Source organism: Lacerta agilis, chromosome 14, assembly GCF_009819535.1.
Source record: "Lacerta agilis isolate rLacAgi1 chromosome 14, rLacAgi1.pri, whole genome shotgun sequence".
In the NCBI taxonomy this organism is placed as follows: domain Eukaryota; kingdom Metazoa; phylum Chordata; class Lepidosauria; order Squamata; family Lacertidae; genus Lacerta; species Lacerta agilis.
The window spans coordinates 6,078,158-6,097,380 of NC_046325.1; the positions used below are offsets into that span (position 1 = coordinate 6,078,158).

The following is a 19,223-nucleotide window of genomic DNA, read 5'->3' on the forward strand; positions in this document are numbered from 1 at the left end:
CACCTAGCCTTTGGGTTGGTTTCAGTTTAACCCTGATGTTTCATTCTTTTGGTGTGGTTGGTGGGCTAATTAAAAATGAGGCTGCAGTCTAAATTAAATTTTAAATTGTATTTCAATCTGTATTTTAATGAACTGTTTTATGTTTTTTGTTGTGATTTTATTGTTGTTAGCTGCCCTGAACCCGGTTTGGCGGGGAAGTGCGGGGTATACATAAAATAATAATAATAATAATTATTATTATTATTATTATTATTATAGTGCGTAAACAGCCAACGCTTTGGGTCAGCTTCTGCCAAGTGTGTTGCTAGTCCTCAGGATTCCATAGGATTCTTCCTTTCTTTCCCTCTCCTTCTGTGGGGGGGGGATGTATCTCTATGAGGGGCAAACTACAGTTCCCAGGATTCTTTGGGCAGGTGCGTTTGCTTTAAAGGTACAGGTCCAGTGTTTTGAGCTGCCTTCTTCCAATCGTGCTGCTAGTCCTTAAGATTCTGCAAGATTCTTCTTCCTTTCTTTCCGAGGAGGATGGAGCCTCTAGGACCCGGGACTTGGAGGCAGGAGAGAGGGAGGGATCAGGGTCTGGAGAAGGAATAGACGCGAGTGTGAGCCCGAGGAGGGGAGGGAGCTGGGCTGTGAGCCAAATCCAGCTGCCTGCCCTTCCCCCCCCTCCTTCGCCTCCCCCCCCCCATGCCTTTTTCTAAAGGTCTCTCTCTCGCGCGCGCGCTCAGCACGTTTTGGTGGGAAAGAAAAGGAGGAAGGAACCGATTGCAAAAGGAGGAGAGCAGAAGAGAAAGAAGAGAAAGGAAAGAACGGGCGAGAGAAAGAAGGTGATTCTCCCGGCAGCCGCGGGAGGGAGAAAGAAAAGAGAGAAAGAGAAAGAAAGAAAGAAAGAGTGGCAGAAGCTGAAAGGAGAAGAAGAAGTAGCACATCCGGCATACCGGAGACGGAGAGGGGGCGGGAGGCGAGACTTTTGCAGGGAGAAAGAAGGGAAGAGGACAAAATGGGAGAGGGAGGAGGAGGCGAGGGCGCCGCTCGCCCTCCAACAGATGGGAGCGAGAAGAAGTAATCCCTTCGCCCAAACTGGGAGTGGGGGGAAGAGAAAGGAGAGACGCGCGAGGAGAGAAGGAAGAAAGAAAGAAAGAAGCAGACAATGATGGAGAAGGCGCTTTGAAGTCCTCGAGGAGCCTCCGCTCTGCTTCCGCCTCCTGCCCTCTTTCTGCTTTTCTTCCCCAACTCTCATTCATTCCTTTCTTTCCCCGCGACCTCCTTTCCCCGGGTCGCTTTTGCGCACCAGGATTGCGCACCAGGGTCGCCCGTTTCCCTTCCTTCCACCTGATCCCTGCTTTCTCCTCCTCGCCCCCTCTTTCGCCTCCTCTTCTTTTTCTCTTTGTCGCCTACTTTTCTGCCTCCCAGCCAGCTGCAATTTCCTTTTTCTCGACTGGCCTCCTTTTTTCCCCCCTCACCCAGTTTCCATCCAGCAACTTGGTTTCTGACTTGGGACGCTCCCTGGGCCGGATAAATTGCTACCTTGCAAGGAAGGAGAAGGCCGGACCCTTCTATTATTGGCTTGAGTTCGAGCCAGGATCCCAGCCGAAGGGGAAAAGGACGAAACCCTAAATTTGTGGGTGTGGGCATCTGCTTTTCCTTGGAAGAGAGTCCCCGCAAAATTAAGCCTGCAGCAAACCCAGACTGCCTGCCTCAGCATAAAATAGATTTGTGTAGGAAAGAGCCAATAATATTCTTTCCCCAAAAAAAGAAAGGAAAAAAGACGGACCTGCGGCATTTCAAGAGAACTGGTCTCCCTCCAAAATGCAGAGCATCTGGAAAGCAAACCGCCAATCTCTCATTTTAAACCCACAGAAGAGGGAAAAACATAACATGGGAGTCTTGAGAGAGAAAATTGCTACTTCAGATTAATATGGAAAGCTGAAGTCTAGTTTATGCAAGCTGGCTATTTGGACTTTGCTTATGGCAAATGAGAGAGGAATACGTTTGGTTTGGATCAGCTGCTTTTTCATCTGGATTGTGCAGCGGATGCTGAAGTTCAACATTGATTCAACTTCTAAAGACCACCTGCGTCATGTATAAATTTTCTGGATGTTGGACTCTGTCATTTGTCAGCACTGATTCTGGATTTGGACTGGATTGAACATGTATGCTAACAAGTATATTTTTCTACATTTTGGCAGCCCTCCCAATTACTTTTTTTTTGTTGGAAAAACACTGCTTTTTCCGGATTATAAAGCGTGCGGAAACAACATCATGTGGGATTCCTCAAAGTTTACAAATGATTTTGGGGTTTTTCTGAAGAGCGTCAAGCTTCCCATGCTTTGAAAAAGTTAAAATTATGGTGTGCCATCTCCCCCATCACCAAATCTTACATCTCCCCTGTAGTTTGAGGGAGAAAACCTGGTTTGTTTGTTTTTAGGCAATTAGCTTACGTTAATGTGCATCATGATTTTTCAAGTTTGATTTTTGTCAGTATTAGCATTTTCAAGCTTCACGTCTCCTGGAGATTTGGAGCTGGATTTGTACACAGACATTTTTTATTATTTGGGAGAAAAATTGGATCAAACCTCAGGATTTAATGAAGAATTTAGTGTCCTGGGGCCTGGAGAAAGTTTGCAAAACATCTGGAAATTTCAAGACATGGTAAATACCGCCTGCATTTTCAGGGGGGAAAAGTGACCTGCTGGATGTGTGTATGTGTGTGTGTATGTGCTTTTTTAATCTATTTCGGATATGGTATTTTGGATAAGTAGGAAAGTTTGTTAGCATCTTCCGCTGGCAAGCCTTTTGGCTTGAAAGGAATAGCTCAGGCTTTCTGGATTTCATGACGATGCAAAAATCTGTGGTCATTCTTCTGAGCCTGCCAGGTTTTTTTTAAACAAGGACCTTTGGAGAGAAATACTGTATTGCAAATGCCTCTGTTTTGGGTTGCAATTCCACTCTGCGGTTGCAACACAAGCCCATGTTCCAACTTGTTACTCTTTTTTCGCCTTCCCTGCCTCATCAATCCATTGCAGCCTGCACGGCCTGGAAGCAGCCAGGCCTACTCAGATGGTTTTTCTGGGAAACTTTTGCTGACCAAGAGATTTGGGAAAGCTTACAAAAACTTCTGGGGTGTGGGGGGGAGAGAATCGCAAATTGAAAGTGGCTGGACTTCTGAGAAAACAGACTCTTAGCAATCGAAGGGACAGGGAGTGTTTGAGTTCGGTTGGAAATTACCTTTTCCCACCCACTTTGCATTGGGATAGTGTATTGCAGCAAATTTGCCAACTTCTTTTTTTGTTGAGAAACTCTTGTTTTGAATCTGTTCTCGCTTCTTCCATCCCCAAAGCACTGGATACATATTTTTTCAAGGATATAAGAAACCTGTGTTGAATTTCTCAGGAATCTCTTCGTTTTGGAACAACCGAGTGTATGGACAAATAATGCACATAGAGGCAGGGATACTGTTTTCGGAAGCCAGCGGAACAAAGGTGTAATCTTCCGTTCACAACCTCCTGGGTCTGCGGTTGATCCTTTCCCACTTCTCGGTGTTCGACACCCTGCCTTTCGCGAAGCCAACATGTCTGTAAGTATGCTCAGCCAGGAAAGAGAGACAGATATTTACCGTAGCTAGCCCTGAGAGCAAAGTCGAGAGTTGAATCAGGAATCAAGAGCTCCTTTGACCTTGGACAAAAGATTTGTTTCAGGGTCACTGGGCCACAGCATGTTCCAGGTGTACAAACAGTGAAGACTAGGGAAAGAAGTACAGAGCTGTAAAAAAAAAAAAAAACCTCTCCGGGGAACGTTTGCCAATGGAAAAACCATTTTCTATTTCCCTCACAATTCCCTGCAGATGTTTAATCTGTGTGTGTGGGTCCCAAATTCACCTGAGATTTTGCTTCAGGTGAAAATCAGATGCTGTTGCTCATCTAGTTTGGTTGAAGGAGGGTTGTTGCTTTCACTGGGCCTTAGCCCCAGCACCTGTTTGAATGTTGAAGCTCAGGATACCTGGGTGTCCCCAACTATATTCAGTAGGTCTTTGCTTAATAACATGACTTAATACATTCGGGGGCAGAGGATTTGGCTGGTTTGAGCCACCAGGCCTTTCAACTTTCTCAAATAAGGCACGGCTCAATTTATTTTATCTTACTTTCTGCAGCTTTACCAAAAAGAGAGAGAGAGAGAGAGAAGGGACAGGGATCCCTCAGCAGGGACCCTCCCCCTATAGAGAAACACATGTTAATTTCTTGAACCTTGCCCTCATTTCTAAGCAGTCATGCACCCAACTCCCTAATGAGATCATCCCTGGCAAAGAATTATCTGTCAGCACCCAAATTGGCTCTTTCCCTCCCCACCCCACCCCCACCCCTCGATTGCCAAATACTCTGTGTTTCACCTCCAATACTAGAATAACAAAGAGCATATCCTATTAGTGGCCAAGATCTGCATTATATTTTAATCTGATTATTTTTATTGTCGTAGGCCACTTTCCGAACTGGTTTGACTGGAAAGCAAGTTAGCAGTAGCGACAGGGATCTGGGCACCCTAAGGGCTATTTTATCTGTCGCCGCCACTCAGAAACTCTTCCTAAATTTTAATCAAGGGATCAGCAACACAATAAAACGCCCCCTCTTTTTGCGCATAATGTAAAGGTCGCTGGGTTTTAGTCAGTGCTAACCCTACACAGAGCTGACCCATTGAAATGAATGGACCTCAGTTAGTCATGGCCATTAACTTCAGTGGGTCTTCTTTTGAGTATTGCTTTTCAAAGTTGTGGGAGTGAGGGATTTCTAGATGAGTCAGCCATTTCAGCAAAAAAACAAGCCCAAAGTCTCGAAGATTTCACCGATTCAGTGTCACATCCCTCCTTTGGGATTTGAATGTTCACATTTGCAAGTCATGCAGACCGTGACTATGCACGTTCCATAGCATCTCTTACTAATGTGCTCTTACTGATAGATGAGGCAACTTTACTGCGGAGCCTGGATACCTGCAAAGGGCTGCCAATTTGTGTTGCAAAATGCAGCTGCCCTCTGGAAAATGGGTATATATATATATCTCTGAGCAGTACAGTCGTGCCTTGGAAGTCAAACGGAATCCGTTCCGGAAGTCCGTTCGACTTCCAAAACATTCGGAAACCAAGGCGCGGCTTCCGATTGGCTGCAGGAAGCTGCTGCAGCCAATTGAAGCCGTGCCAGACGTTTGGCTTCTGAAAATCGTTCGAAAAACAAACACTTCCGGGTTTTGATCGTTTGGGGGCCGATTTGTTTGGGAGCCAAGGTGTTCGAGATCCAAGGTATGACTGTTTTTTTAAAAAACCCGCTTAGGGTTCAGCCCAGGAAGAGTTTCAAGTGGGCAATATTAGAAAAGGGAAGGCAGATGCATGCCTCCAAAAAAATTTTTTTTAAAAATAATCATGGTACAGCCTTCCTTGGACTATACCACTTCAGAATATGGGGGTGGGTTGGGGAGGTTTGAATCCTTCTCTGCAACTCTCTGCTGTTTAAAGTGGCAGAGCCCCGCTCCCAAAATGCAGGGAGGGCTGTACCTGTTTTGTGTGTCTGCTTGTGTCTGCACGCACTTCTGCTTAGCCGGTAGCCCCCTCCAGGAGTCCCTGCCACATTCGGACTTTTGCCTGCCTGTGCGGGTGGCCATGAGTTATAAGCTACGACTTGGGAGAAACAGATGGCAGCCTGGGATTTAGGGGGATTTGGGTGGCGAAAGCGAGAGTGTTGGAGAGAATGCTTTGCTCCGCACCAGATAGGGGTCTCGCCCTGAGCTCATTTATCGCCTCCTGGGCTGCATCTAACTATAACTGGGTTACCGGCATCTGGGCCTATCGCTATCCAGGGTTAACGCAACAGTGTGAACATCTGCATTCAGAGCAGCTCTTGTCTGGGAAACACCCTGGATCGAGGGACAACCCTTGTGATGCAATATATCTCATGTGGGGAGCGGGTGGGTCCTCCAGCTCCGAGTCCCAGCCAAGGAGTATAAAGTATAGAATCACAGGATTGTAGAGTTGCAAGGGACCCTGAGGGTCATCCAGTCCAACCCCCTGAAATGCAGGAATATGGGGGTTGTGCTCCAGAGGGACACTCCCACCTTTGCAGATTGCAAAGGCAGCACAACCTGAGTCCTCTTTTGGGGGAATGATCTGTCTCCAGGCGGGCGAATCCCGAGTCATTTTAAGTTGTGCAGAGTCAGGGAGTGGGGGTCCAGCCCCTTCGCGTCGCTGTTGATCTGTAGGTGAAGTTTCAAGCGCTTCTCTTGGACACCGGGTTGTACGCTAAGGATTTGTTTCCAGCTGAGTCTTGCTGTGTCTGAGCATCCCCCGAAAAGGACAGCGTGTGCCCATCTGCAGTAGCAGATGGCTGTGTGATGGCCTGTCCTTACGGCCGTGTGTTGCGTCCTTAAAACTACCACCAACCAGGCAAGCCTGGGCATTTGCCTCTCGCTGGCGCCAATCAGCTGACCAAACTTTATGGCACTTAAGCAAGCAAGGTCTTTTGTTTGAGGCAGCCGGGCCCCTTTCCACCTTTCTGTTGACAGTGAAGCTGCCTTATCAAAGGCCTTGGAGCTAAATGCAACCTCCCTGCAGCAAGGCAAACAGGGACAAACAGCATAGAATCCTAGAGTTGGAAAGAGACCACAAGGGCCATCCAGTCCAACCCCCTGCCAAGCAGGAAACACCATCAAAGCATTCCTGACAGATGGCTGTCAAGCCTCTGCTTAAAGACCTCCAAAGAAGGAGACTCCACCACACTCCTTGGCAGCAAATTCCACTGTCCAACAGCTCTTACTGTCAGGAAGTTCTTCATAATGTTTAGGTGGAATCTTCTTTCTTGTAGTTTGAATCCATTGCCCCGTGTCCGCTTCTCTGGAGCAGCTGAAAACAACCTTTCTCCCTCCTCTATATGACATCCTTTTATATATTTGAACATGGCTATCATATCACCCCTTAACCTTCTCTTCTCCAGGCTAAACATACCCAGCTCCCTAAGCCGTTCCTCATAAGGCATTGTTTCCAGGCCTTTGACCATTTCGGTTGCCCTCTTCTGGACACATTCCAGCTTGTCAGTATCCTCCTTGAACTGTGGTGCCCAGAACTGGACACAGTATTCCAGGTGAGGTCTGACCAGAGCAGAATACAGTGGTACTATTACTTCCCTTGATCTAGACGCTATACTCCTATTGCTGCAGCCCAGAATTGCATTGGCTTTTTTAGCTGCTGCATCACATGGAAGGGGGGAGTCTCTGTGCCCACCTCATGTGCTTCCTGGAATCATCTGGTGGTGGTTGTGAAATGCAGGGTGTTTCTGAAAGTTGGGATCCCGGCTGCTGTTGGGACTACAACTCCCATCATCCCTAGCTAGCAGGTCTAGTGGACAAGGATGATGGGAGTAGTAGTCCAACAACAGCAAGTTTGAGAAACACACTGGCTAGGCAGACCCTCATAGAACTTCTCAGGTTCTCTGTGGGTGCCTTTTGCACATCCCTGGGAGAAGACTGCAGTCTGTACTGGGGTATCATTTCATCTGTTCCTTTAAATTTATACACTGCTTGATTGTAAGGAGGTGGGGCCTTCAAAGCGGTTTGCAAAAAGAAAAAAAAATGGTCAGCAAAAGCTGCAAAGAACAGCGATTCAAAAAATAATTAAAAACAACAGCAAGCTAAAAGCATATCAGAACACACGCCGGCATTCCACATATCTGGGTAGGCTCGCCTAAACGAAAATGTTTTCAGCAGGCGCCCAAACGAGTGCAGCGAAGGCGCCTTCCTGATGTCAAGAGGCAGGGAGTTCCAAAGTCTAGGCACTGCCACACAAACGGAACAAGTATTGAACGCAGAGCAAGTATTAGGTGGCATCCGGAGCAAGTTGGGCAGATTGAAGCAGTCAAGTCGGCGTACGTGGAGTTTTGTGAAGAAGATACACCTCAGTTGGCAGAGCGGGAGACTCGTAACCTCAGGGTCGTGGGTTCGAGCCCCACGTTGGGCGAAAGATTCCTACACTGCAGGGGGTGGGGCTAGATGACCCTCGTGGTCCCTTCCAACTCTGTGATTCTGTGAGTTCATATAGAGATGGAGTTACTTTGTCAGCATTTTGAGGGATGCCTGACCTGCCCTCTGCTTCCCGCCAGGCCCAGCTCTGCCGCGCCCTGTACGACAACGCAGCCGAGTGCCCGGACGAGCTCTCCTTCCGCAAGGGCGACTTGATGGTCCTGCTGCAGCCCGAAGCCCCGGGCCTGGAGGGCTGGCACCTGTGCTCCTTGCACGGGCAGCAGGGGATTGTGCCAGCCAACCGGGTCAGAGTCCTTCCCGAGCCAGGGTCTCCAGGGCCCACCCCTCGCCGGAACCATGGCCCGGCGGACGTCTACCAGGTGCCCAGGAAGGAGGCGGCAGCGGCAGTCGGGACAGCCTACGAAGCGCCCCAGGATGAGAGGAGGAGGGGGCGCAGGAAGGAGGAGCAGGAGGTGAGGAAAGGTGCTGGGGGGGTCATTTGTTTATTGACTCTCCAGGATTTCAGACGGGAATGTTCTCCCGATTTAATCTTATATTATGATGCAGCCTGACTCACTTGGTTTAGAGAGAGGTGCCGGTTAGAAAATCTGGAATTATTAGACCTAGAATTTCTGCTGTCAGAAATTGAACTTGGGACCCTCTGCCTGCAAAGCAGATTTAGCTCTATTCCCTAGAACCCCAAACTACAGCAAACCTTGAGATTTGAGGCCAGTATTCCTCTAGGTGTAACCCGGGGCGGGGTGCAGCTGCTGGTTTCTTAGCTCCACCCCTTCTCTTTTAGCCACGCCCCTTTAGCACCGCCACCTCCCCTTGACAGAAAGAGCATTCTTGTCGTTATTAATTAAAATTGAATACTTTATCCGTAGATCTCGGGGTGGTTCACAACACAAATATAACAAAAGCAAAAGACGCGGTGAGAAATAAGAACCAAAACGAACCAATTCCCCTGTCCACAACACATTTAAAAGGCCGTGGAATATTAATCAGTCAAAGGTTGAAGAGGAACGTTTTTCCTGGTGCTTAAAGGTGTATAATGAAGGTGCCAGGCAAGCCTCCCTGGGGAGATTGTCCCACATATGGGTAGCCACCGCAGAAAAGGCCCCGTTCTCGTGTTGCCGCCCTCTGGACCTCTCTGGAGTAAATTTATTTAAAGCAGCCTTCCCCCCACAAGATGTTTTGGCCCTCAACATGGCTGAGGCCAGTGGGAGTTGTTTTCCTTTTTTTTTAAATGATATTTATTGAGTTTCCAATTTATAACATATAAATACGATCTTTGTTTTTTCACATAAGTTCAAACTCATTTGAGCCCCCCTTCCCACCTCATGGTTACTTTATTTCTTTGCTGTATCATCACAATTTCCCCGTTTTCACCTTACATTATTCCCATGTCCTATTTCATTTATCTGTAAAAAAGGTAGAATTTTCAGCCTTATAAGCCTTTTTAAGTCAATCCTGCCAGTGTTGTTTTCCAAAACACCTGGAGGGCACCAGGTTGGCGAAGGTTGCTCTTAAGGTATTCCTCTGGGGACTACGGCCAAATCTCACGGCTTGTACTGATTTCTCCCTCTCCCTCCTCTGCCCCCAGGTTTATGAGGTGCCGCCACCCGCCAGACCGTGCCCTCTGCCACCTGAAGGGATCTATAGGGTCCCTTGCAGCACCAGACGAGACGGGGACCCCGCAGAGGTTAGTGCTTACGTTCATTGGGGGAATTGCACGATGAAATCCGAGCGGCTGGCTGCATTATCGTTGACTGTGATGGCGTACTGTGTTTAGTTCATTAACGCATTTTTAAAAACCACAATCCCTTCAAGGAGATCGGAGCTATGCACACGATTCATCCCTCTCAACAACCCTGAGAGGTAGGCCGGGGAGAAGGCGTGTGGCTGGCCCACATTCATGCAGGGAGCTTCATGGATGATTTGAAGCCAGGTCTTCTTGGCTGCCGTCTGACGCTCCGACCACAGCGCCACACTGCCTGTAGCATTGGCATAGGGACTGCAGATGGCAGAAGCAGCCTTTTCAGTCGGAGAGAGGGCTTCGGTTTGCAGACCAAAGCATGAGGACCCCCTGTTTCCGAATGAAGACTAGTTGGGGCAGGGAGCCATTTCGAAGCGGCAACGATTCCTGTGTTGCCGCGGGGTTGGGCTAGATGACCTTTGGGGGTCCCTTCCAACTCTGTGGTGCTTTTGTATGTGGTGTTGCAGTAGTAAGGCTAACAACAGCCTTGCGCTTTGTCGCGCTAGCAGTGCATTCGTTCGAAATCTAGCCCTCAGCTCCCAGGGCTTTCCCCCCAGAGTCCTGTTTTAACCTTTTCCCCCATGGGTGAAGGCCCTGCCTTGTAGCCTGAGCTGTGGGTGGGAAGAAGCATTGGATAACCTTGGCCATTTCAGACAACTGGGATTCGGCTGCCTGCTGTCGGGCATCCCCGCTCCGTTGGAGAGCTGCCTTTGTGGACAGCTGTACCCGTCTGCTGCTAAAGACAGCTGCGGCCGTGCCGGTCTCCGAGGGTAACTGTATCTCAGCCCAAATGCGGAGACTGTTGTCTCCGGACCAAACCGGTGTCCTTTTCAGCCCCTCAGCTGAGGCAGAGGTTGCCCTAGATGGATGGAAGCTTGGTGGGGAGTGGCAGGTGGGTTGGGTAGAGGGGGGGCCCCCCGCTGGATCAGAAGGGTTGAATGTAAGAGATATACACTTGAGTTTGGGGGTGCTGAGTGTGTGGGTCTGTGCCAAAGGATAGGGAGCAGCATCTGGGGGGAACAGGCCGCAGACATCTGCTGTGGGGCTCTTTGGGTTTAGGGGGGGCGTCTCTTCAAGGCGAATTTGTTTGGGATCGGGAAACTGGGAACGGCTACTTACCTGGCGAGAGCCAGTGTGGTGTAGTGGTTAAGAGCGGTGGACTTGTAATCTGGTGAACCGGGTTCGCATCTCCGCTCCTCCACATGCAGCTGCTGGGTGATCTTGGGCTAGTCACACTTCTCTGAAGTCTCTCAGCCCCACTCACCTCACAGAGTGTTTGTTGTGGGGGAGGAAGGGAAAGGAGAATGTGAGCCGCTTTGAGACTCCTTCGGGTAGTGATAAAGCGGGATATCAAATCCAAACTCTTCTTCTTCTTCTTCTTAAAATGGCGGGAACGTAAGAAGCCATCGTATACCACGTTACACAGTCGCTCCATCTAGGTCAGAAGTGTCCCTATTAGGGGTGGGCAACCTGCAGCCCATGGGTCAGTTTGGCCCACAAGGCCATATCTTCAAAGCCATGCCCACCTGTCCATCGGTTGGCATCGCTCCAGTTGGCGGGTGACACTCGCTAAGAGGTGGGGTTAAATTCTGTGTGCACCAGTACTTTGCAGGGTTTTGTCCCTCTGGCCCTACCCACCCGACCCATAGCCCTTGGAGGTTTGCCCATGATGAGATATACCTCCCCCATCTGTCAAGAGTTTGCCACCCCTGTTGTAAACGATCCAGAAATCCCCTCCCAAATCTGTGGTTCTCCTCTTTTCTCTCTTGTTTCCTGGAGTTGATTAACATAGTACAGAATTCATGGGAGGCTACCATTTCAGTCTGATGTTAGGGGGTTGTATATATCGAAACACTTCCCCATATCTCCAGATAAGACACCTCTTCCTATATAAATAGAAATGTAAGGCTGTTGTCGTGCTAGAGTTTGCATCCAGGGTGAGAGCAGAAAGGAAGCCAGAAAGGCAGATAAACAAGCGGGGTGGGGGGTGGCCCAGGCAAGCTGTTTGGCAAACCCCTCTCCGAAGCGCCACCCCCTCTTTAAAAAGGGTCGTGGGGGGGTTGGTCGAGCTGTGTGGGGAAAGGCAAGGGGAGGGATGAGGTGTAAAAGGAGAAAGGGCAGACCAGGTGTTTGGGAAACAGGGTTGACAGGTAAGTGGGGTTGGTAAGCGGAGCAAAAAGGGACAGGATCTCTCTCTCTCTCCCTCTGTCTGTGTGTGTGTGTCCCCGCAAGTAGAAGGTGAGGCCTAGAACCTTCTCACAAGCAGGCTAGTTTTCAGCAGGTGAGGAGATTTTGATGTGAAGAAACACTCAGAAGTGCGACTCCTCATTCGCTACGTGAAACAGTTCACTCCGGGCAACGTTATAAAAAGTGACTGATTTGGACCCAAAGTTTGGCGGTTTCCACCCAGCACCTTAAACCTCGTTATCTCTCTCCTTCATCATCATCATCATCCCTGTTCTTCTGTGCTCCTCAGGTTTACGACGTCCCCTCCTCCCTGATCCGAGACTCTCTGTCCGACACCTACGACTCGCCCTCCCCTTGCCCGAAGAAAGTGGCCCGCGTTGCCCCGCAGCCCTCAGCCCCTCCGCCCTCCGACGACCCCTACGACGTGCCCCTCGCCTTCAAGAAGCCCGCCGGCCTGGAGGAGGAAGGGGAGGCGGATGATGGGGGCTCGGAGAGGCCCCTCGTCTACGCCACCCCGTCAAACCTGCGCCGCGCCTCGGCCTTGCTGAACTTGTATGAGTCGCCCGAGGAAGTGTTGGCGGGAGGCGGGGAGGAGGAAGAGGACGGGGGCATCTACGACGTCCCTCTGCTGGCGCCCGGCTCCCCGCCCCTCGAGGGGGCGCTCCAGGGACTGAGCTTGCGGGATCCGGGACCCCCTTCGAGACCCCGCTTGCCCTCGGCCGAAAGCCTGTCGCGGCGCCCCCTGCCTGCCCTTCCCAGCGAGGAGCGGCTGTCCGTCGAGCCCCCTCCCCCCTCCCCGAGCATTGTGAGGAAAGGGAGTATCCAGGACCGCCCTCTGCCCCCGCCCCCGCCCCGGCTGGGGGGTCTTGGGGCAGGAGAGCAGCTGGAGCAAGTCACGGATGACGGGCACAACGAATACGAGGGAATCCGTCTGGCGGAGGAATACGACTACGTTCACCTTAAGGTGAGTTCAGCGGTGGACGGCTTGCCACAGTGTGTGGGTCAGCCTTTGACCCCAGGGCCAAGGCAGGGTCAGGAATCCCTTCATCATCGCTCTGGGTTTGCATTTGATCCGACCGAGCTCTGTCACGCAAAAATCATTTGTTTCCCTGCACTGAAATTTATTGTTTTCATCGGTTTAATTGTACTGCTGCTGTTATTGTTATTCCAGTGAAGTTCAGTAAGCGGTGGTGATTTTCCAGAATAGGGATGGGAAAAACTAAATCTGCCTAACCGCTGAATGGCAGGCAGAAATCCAACAGGCGAAGTTGTTTTTCTATCACTGTATCCTCACTCTGAAAATCCCCCGCAGTAGTTGCCTTCAACCTTTGGTAGATACCCCTCTGTTGGTAGAGCACCTCAGGGGATGAGTTTGAGCCCCACATTGGGTGAAGGATTCCTGCATTGCAGGGGGTTGGACTAGATGACCCTCGGGGTCCCTTCCAACTCTACGATTCTATGAATTTAATTTTTTGTGGCTTCACTCCCAAGGGATCCTGGGAAATGGGATCAGTGTTCTCTAAACATAGCATCCTCATGAAATGCAATCCCTTGGGGGTCTTGACAGCTGAACCAGATTTTAAAACACCTGAGCCACGTTTGCAGTGAATTCTGCTTCAATCTCCCAAGAACCATTAAAATCATCACCACTACCCCCATGTTTCTGTGGTCTTCACCCAAAATCCGTGGCAAACAAGCTGAACTGTGTGCATCATGGTGGTGGTGGTGTTTTTTAATTTATTTAGAAAGAAAGAGTTGTACATTGCTTAATCACAAAGCTCTGATAAATAAAACTTACCTGTGAAACATGGCTGAAGTGTACAAAACTGTCAACGAGACAAATACATACAAGATAAGTATCAATAAAACACAGATAAAATTGGTGAAACTCTTAAAACAAACAGAGAGAACTACATTATATGTCTGAGGAGGCAGATCTCTGAGCAGAGGGTCTCATTCTGTGTGGATAGCTAGATTGTGTAGCAATTTCGGAGGTCAGATAAAAGACTTCCCCCCCCCCAAAGGCAGGGACCATGGTACGTTCCCGCCAAACATGAGACCTTTACGTTTCTCAGGGAGACTGGGAAAGGGGTGGGGGAACAGGGTCAAACCATAATAATTAGAAAATTGGAGTCCTTGGAGAATACAGGAAATAAAGTAGGAAGGTTGCAAGGTCTCAGGCCAGGACGGCAATAAACAATGGTTTTCTCTATTTTTGTTGTTGAAAGTATAAAACAAATTCCAGTTACTCGGTACACTTTGACCATAAAACTAAGAAACGATAGCTGCTGAAGAATAAACGAAACAACAGGGCCTTGTCCTGGAGTTAACAATCGTTGCAACTGGAATTTGTTTTATACTTTCAACAACAAAAATAGAGAAAACTATTGTTTATTGCCGTCCTGGCCTGAGTCCTTTCAAACCATAATAAGGCATAAAGCAGCAGGAACAAGTTGCAAGGACCTGTGAAGTCTACCTGAATGTACTGGATACGTGGCTGGTTTCTGTGTTGTGTTACTGATGGCGTTTTCTGGATCTTTTGATGCGAAATTTGACCAAACACCTTATCTCTTTCTAAGCTTTCTGTTCCACTTACCTTGCACACATACCCTGCCTCTCTTTCCCTTCCCAGGGAGCAGATAAAACTCAGCCCAAAACTACAACTTTTGAAGGAAGCCTAGGAATCGCCCTTTCTGGAGACACAGCCCAGGCTGAAGAAATGGTACGTCTCGCTTTTAAAAATGTACTAATGTCTTCAGCTTAGGCTGGGGAACGGATGCCAGCATTTCCTTATGAAATTTATCCTCCCTGTGAGGCAGGCCTCTTGGGTTTTTTTTTTTGCAGATTCCACCCCTCCCAAAAAAAGGAGAGCAGAGACCGTGAAGAGACTCTGCCAAGGCCACACAGTCGGTCTGTTGTCAAGGTGGGGTGGGACGCAGGTGGCAGTCTAAACCACAGAGCCTAGGGCTTTCCGATCAGAAGGTTGGCAGTTCGAATCCCCGCGCCGGGGTGACTGCCCGTTGCTGTGCCCCAGCTTCTGCCAACCTAGCAGTTCGAAAGCACGGCAGTGCAAGTAGATAAATAGGTACCGCTGTGGCGGGAAGGTAAACGGCGTTTCCGTGCGCTCTGGTTTCCGTCGTGGTGTCCCACTGTGCCAGAAGGGGTTTAGTCATGCTGGCCGCACGACCTAGAAAAGCTGTCTGTGGACAAACGCCGGCTCCCTTGGCCCGAAAGTGAGATGAGTCACCTTTAACCGTCCAGGGGTCCTTTACCTTTGCCTTTTACCTACAGGTGGGATTCTAAGGTGGTCTTCCCACAAACCACGCTCAGTCTTGGTCCAGCAGTGTGCATGACACACACGCACCCTTAGGCCTACCACGTAAGCAGGCAGAGGGGGGAAGGCGGCTGCCATGTTGGATGGCAATGAGGTTGCCATCTTCAATTTCCCATAATGCCCCTGGGAGGGATGCTACATAACTGCATTCGGTTATGTCACAAGAGCCAAAGAGACACACGTACAACAAGGCGGCTACAGATGAGGCAGTTAGCTCCCACTGAAGCCTTACGTAGACCAGGATTTTGCTAGGCTTTTCCTCCCAGTGAAAACTTTGGCATCCTCCAGCCAGGAAGGCCCAAAATAAGGCACAAGCAAGAAGTGGAGGCTTTTGACAGCTTGGGGGCCACATACTCTTAATTTCAGTTTAGAAGGCCATATTCCAGCCACACGGAAGCACTTGAGGAGAGTGTGGACCAGGGCTGAGGAGGGCCGTGACCTAAGAGGAGAGACCCGAGGGCCTGATGTGAGGGCATGGAGGGTCACATACAGCTCCTGGGCCTGAGGCTCCTGTCCCCTCACAAGGAAGAAGCCCAGATCTCATTCTCACTGGGTTCCTCTGACGTGTGCAATGCAAGAGATCCTCTGATCATGGCAGCTAGGGTAGTTCTGGGGGCATTATGGGAAATTGGAGATGGGAGCCGGCCTCAGCAGCGAGGAACAGAGAAGAGCATCGGGGAATTTTGAGGTCCTTGCCCTCAAAACCATCGAATTGCCCCCCTCACATCTTCTCTTGTGCCAATGAGGGGGATTTTGGTTCTGTTATAAAAAGCATGCCACTTCAATAAGTCTCCCCATGTTTGATCTGCTTGAATTTTCAGAATTGCACACAGGCATGTTTCTCTGGCGCTGAATGGGAAAGATGTTCCAGGCAAAGGAAGCAGCCAGCCATCTCTCTTCTCTGAAAATAATGCACACAAACACACAGCCAGAGTGAGCAAAATGGCAGCCGTCTAACCTTTTTCTCTTCTGTTTATAGGCTCCGCCTTCGCCCGAGGACAGCCAGCTTCTGCAGTTCTACACGGGGCAGTGCCAGACGCATTACACCACCCTGCTCTCGGCCATCGAGGCGCTCCTGGCCAGCGCCGGTGCCCACCAGCCCCCGTGGGTCTTCGTGCCCCACGGGAAGTTCGTCATTGTCACGGCGCACAAACTGGTCTTTGTGGGGGACACCGTGTCCCGCCTGGCGTCCTCGGCAACGGTTCGGGCGAGGGTAGGGGCGGCGAGCAGCACCCTCTGCCAGGCCCTGAAGGATGCCGTGCTCTCGGTCAAGGGGGCCGCCCTGCACTACCCCTCGCCGCCCGCCGCCCGGGAGATGCGCGAGTGCGTGGCGGAGCTCTCCCGGCAAGCCTTGGCCTTCACTTCCTTGCTTGGCACCCTGGCGCCATCTTGAATCCTGCGTCAGTGCCGATTCGCCACCAGGAAACTCCTGCCCTGAAGCTGTGAGACACTACGACCCCCTCCTGTGGCAATAACTGCAGTGCCGCTTGGTGGTTTTCTGGAACCAAGCAGGCCCGAACCTGCCCCATGGATAACTCAGGCCCTCGCCTAAGGACGAATGTTTCCCTTGAGTTCCAGCTGCCATCTTGTCAGGGCCTCTTAACCCCCATGGCTTTCAGGGTCTGCAGCCGGAAGCAACCTTTAGTAACCTTTGACCCTCGGGTGCTCAGTTTCGACCCACAAAGGAGACAGCCTTGCTTGACTTCGTGACAAGAAATGGTCCTTGTCAGTGCCGGACCTTTGCCTGTTTGGTTTTACTGCCTAGCCCTTGCACCTGCGACCAGCCATCTTGGACGGTTTCCTAACCAAAGAACGTTCCGGACCTTCGGCCTCTGACCCAACACTGCGCATCATGACGTCCATTTCCCCGCTCCAGTTAGGAGCTGAAGGGAGACAGAATTGATGGGAAATGACCCTTGTCATCCTGTAACAAAAGATTCTGGAGCAACGGCTGGAGAAAGAGGGGGGATTGGGAGAACGACCAATATTGCTGCAGCAGAGAGGGTTATGGGAAATTGCCAACAGGGGCAAAAGGAGACAAAACGCAGAAGAGGCAGCAAAATGTGAAAAGAAGCAAATTAATCTGGGGCAGAAGGGAGGAAGCCGAGGGTGAACAGGAAATGATTTTTTTTAAAAAAAGGACAACGGGGGCTGGTCAGTACGGACACTGTTACGATGCACAATGTTAACTAGCAACACAAATAACTGGGCAGGGGGGTTATTGAGCCACTGCTTAGGTCAGCGGAATAAAGCCAGCACCTGGAAGGGGTCAGTATCCTTAATAATGAAAGTCCTTCAGCTTGATCTGTGGATTCATTCCTCAGGCTTGTTGTCTTCCTCTGAAAAAAACCCCTCTAGATATTGGACAACTGCCAGACAATTCTGCAGTTTACAACACACACACACACACACACACCCGCCGGCTCCCTGCGAAGACCCTCATCTCACTTCCTCACCAGGAAACAAACGGGGTCAAGAATCTCTCTCTCTCAGGAAATATTTGCCAAGTTATTTTCTAGGTTTGATCATAATAAAAATGGGTGAAAAAACAAACACCCATGTTGTGTTGCTTCCTTCCACATCCTGATTGGTTTCCCTCTCCCCCCCCCCCCCGCCCCACAGATCTCCCCCTCTGGCGTGGTTTCATTCCATTCCTGATTATTGATGCGCTGCTGTTCAGAAAATACAACTTGCAGATTTAAATATATAAGCAACAAAAAAACGATAAAGCGGCTGTTAAAAGCAGACACACCCACACACAACAAACAACACGGCAAAACACCCATAAACAAGGGGGAGACAGCAATCCGTTTTCAAAGGCAAACTGGGAATGAATGTAAGGCTCTGCGAGATCTAGATGTGGTCTAATAAAGTTGACCACCTGGCAGCATGGTAGAATGACGTGTGGGTCCAAGGTCATTAAACGCCAGAATGAATTTCCAAGCTGCAAAATTAATAACGGGGTGGTATTCAGCTAAGTTTAATTATGAGTATACCCACTGAAATATGACTTAAATTTGGTCTAAACAAAATTTAAAAAAAAAAATCCTTCCGGTAGCACCTTAGAGACCAACTAAGTCTGTTCTTGGTATGAACTTTCATGTGCATGCACACTTCTTCAGATACACTGAAACGGAAGTCACCAGACCCTTAAATATAGTGAGAGAGTGGGGAGGGGTATTACTCAGAAGGGTGGTGGGAATGGATGATCAGCTGATAGGTGTGGAAAACATGTAGACGACTATTAACGACTGCAATTGGTCTTACAGGGAAAAGCAAGGGGTGAGATGGCTAAAGATAGCTTTGTCATGTATAATGAGATAAGAATCCAATGTCTTTGTTCAGACCAGGTTTCTCCATGGTTTTAAGTTTGGTGATTAGTTGCAATTCAGCCACTTCTCTTTCCAGTCTATTTCTGAAATTCCTTTGTATTAAGACAGCTTGCCACACCTTGCCACATGTTTTCCACACCTATCAGCTGATCACCCATTCCCACCACCCTTCTGAGTAATACCCCTCCCCACTCCCTCACTATATTTAAGGGTCTAGTGACTTCCATTTCAGTGTATCTGGAGAAGTGTGCATGCACACGAAAGCTCATACCAAGAGCTAACATAGTTGGTCTCTAAGGTGCTACCGGAAGGAATGTTTTATTTTATTTTGTTTTGACTGGCAGACCAACACGGCTACCTACCTGTAACTTAAATTTGGTCTGTTAGTTTTGACAGGGCTGCTCTGAGTAAAGTTTAGTGGAGTACTGCGCTGTAAAATTTTGAAAAAACCTCAATTATATTTCTGTATCTGCCTCCTGCAATTCCCGTTCTTGACACCATTGCCCCAGTTCCTTGCCCCAGTTCATGGGGTCTAGGAGACTTGTGCCTATAAACAGTTAAGAAGCGAAGGAACATGAACACCGAGCCTCTTTATTAGCCTGGAATGATTGGTGAGGTGCAG

At 49.5% G+C, this 19,223-nt stretch overlaps 1 protein-coding gene across 1 annotated transcript; it reads left to right on the forward strand.

Annotated features, from left to right (window-relative positions):
- Positions 1-3,437: 3,437 nt before the first annotated feature.
- EFS (embryonal Fyn-associated substrate) lies at positions 3,438-17,394 on the forward strand. Its single transcript, XM_033170145.1, has 6 exons — positions 3,438-3,574; positions 8,130-8,462; positions 9,596-9,694; positions 12,225-12,899; positions 14,568-14,657; positions 16,249-17,394. Exons 1-6 carry the CDS (start codon positions 3,569-3,571, stop codon positions 16,660-16,662), a joined length of 1,617 nt encoding a protein of 538 aa, XP_033026036.1. The 5' UTR covers positions 3,438-3,568; the 3' UTR covers positions 16,663-17,394.
- Positions 17,395-19,223: the final 1,829 nt, after the last annotated feature.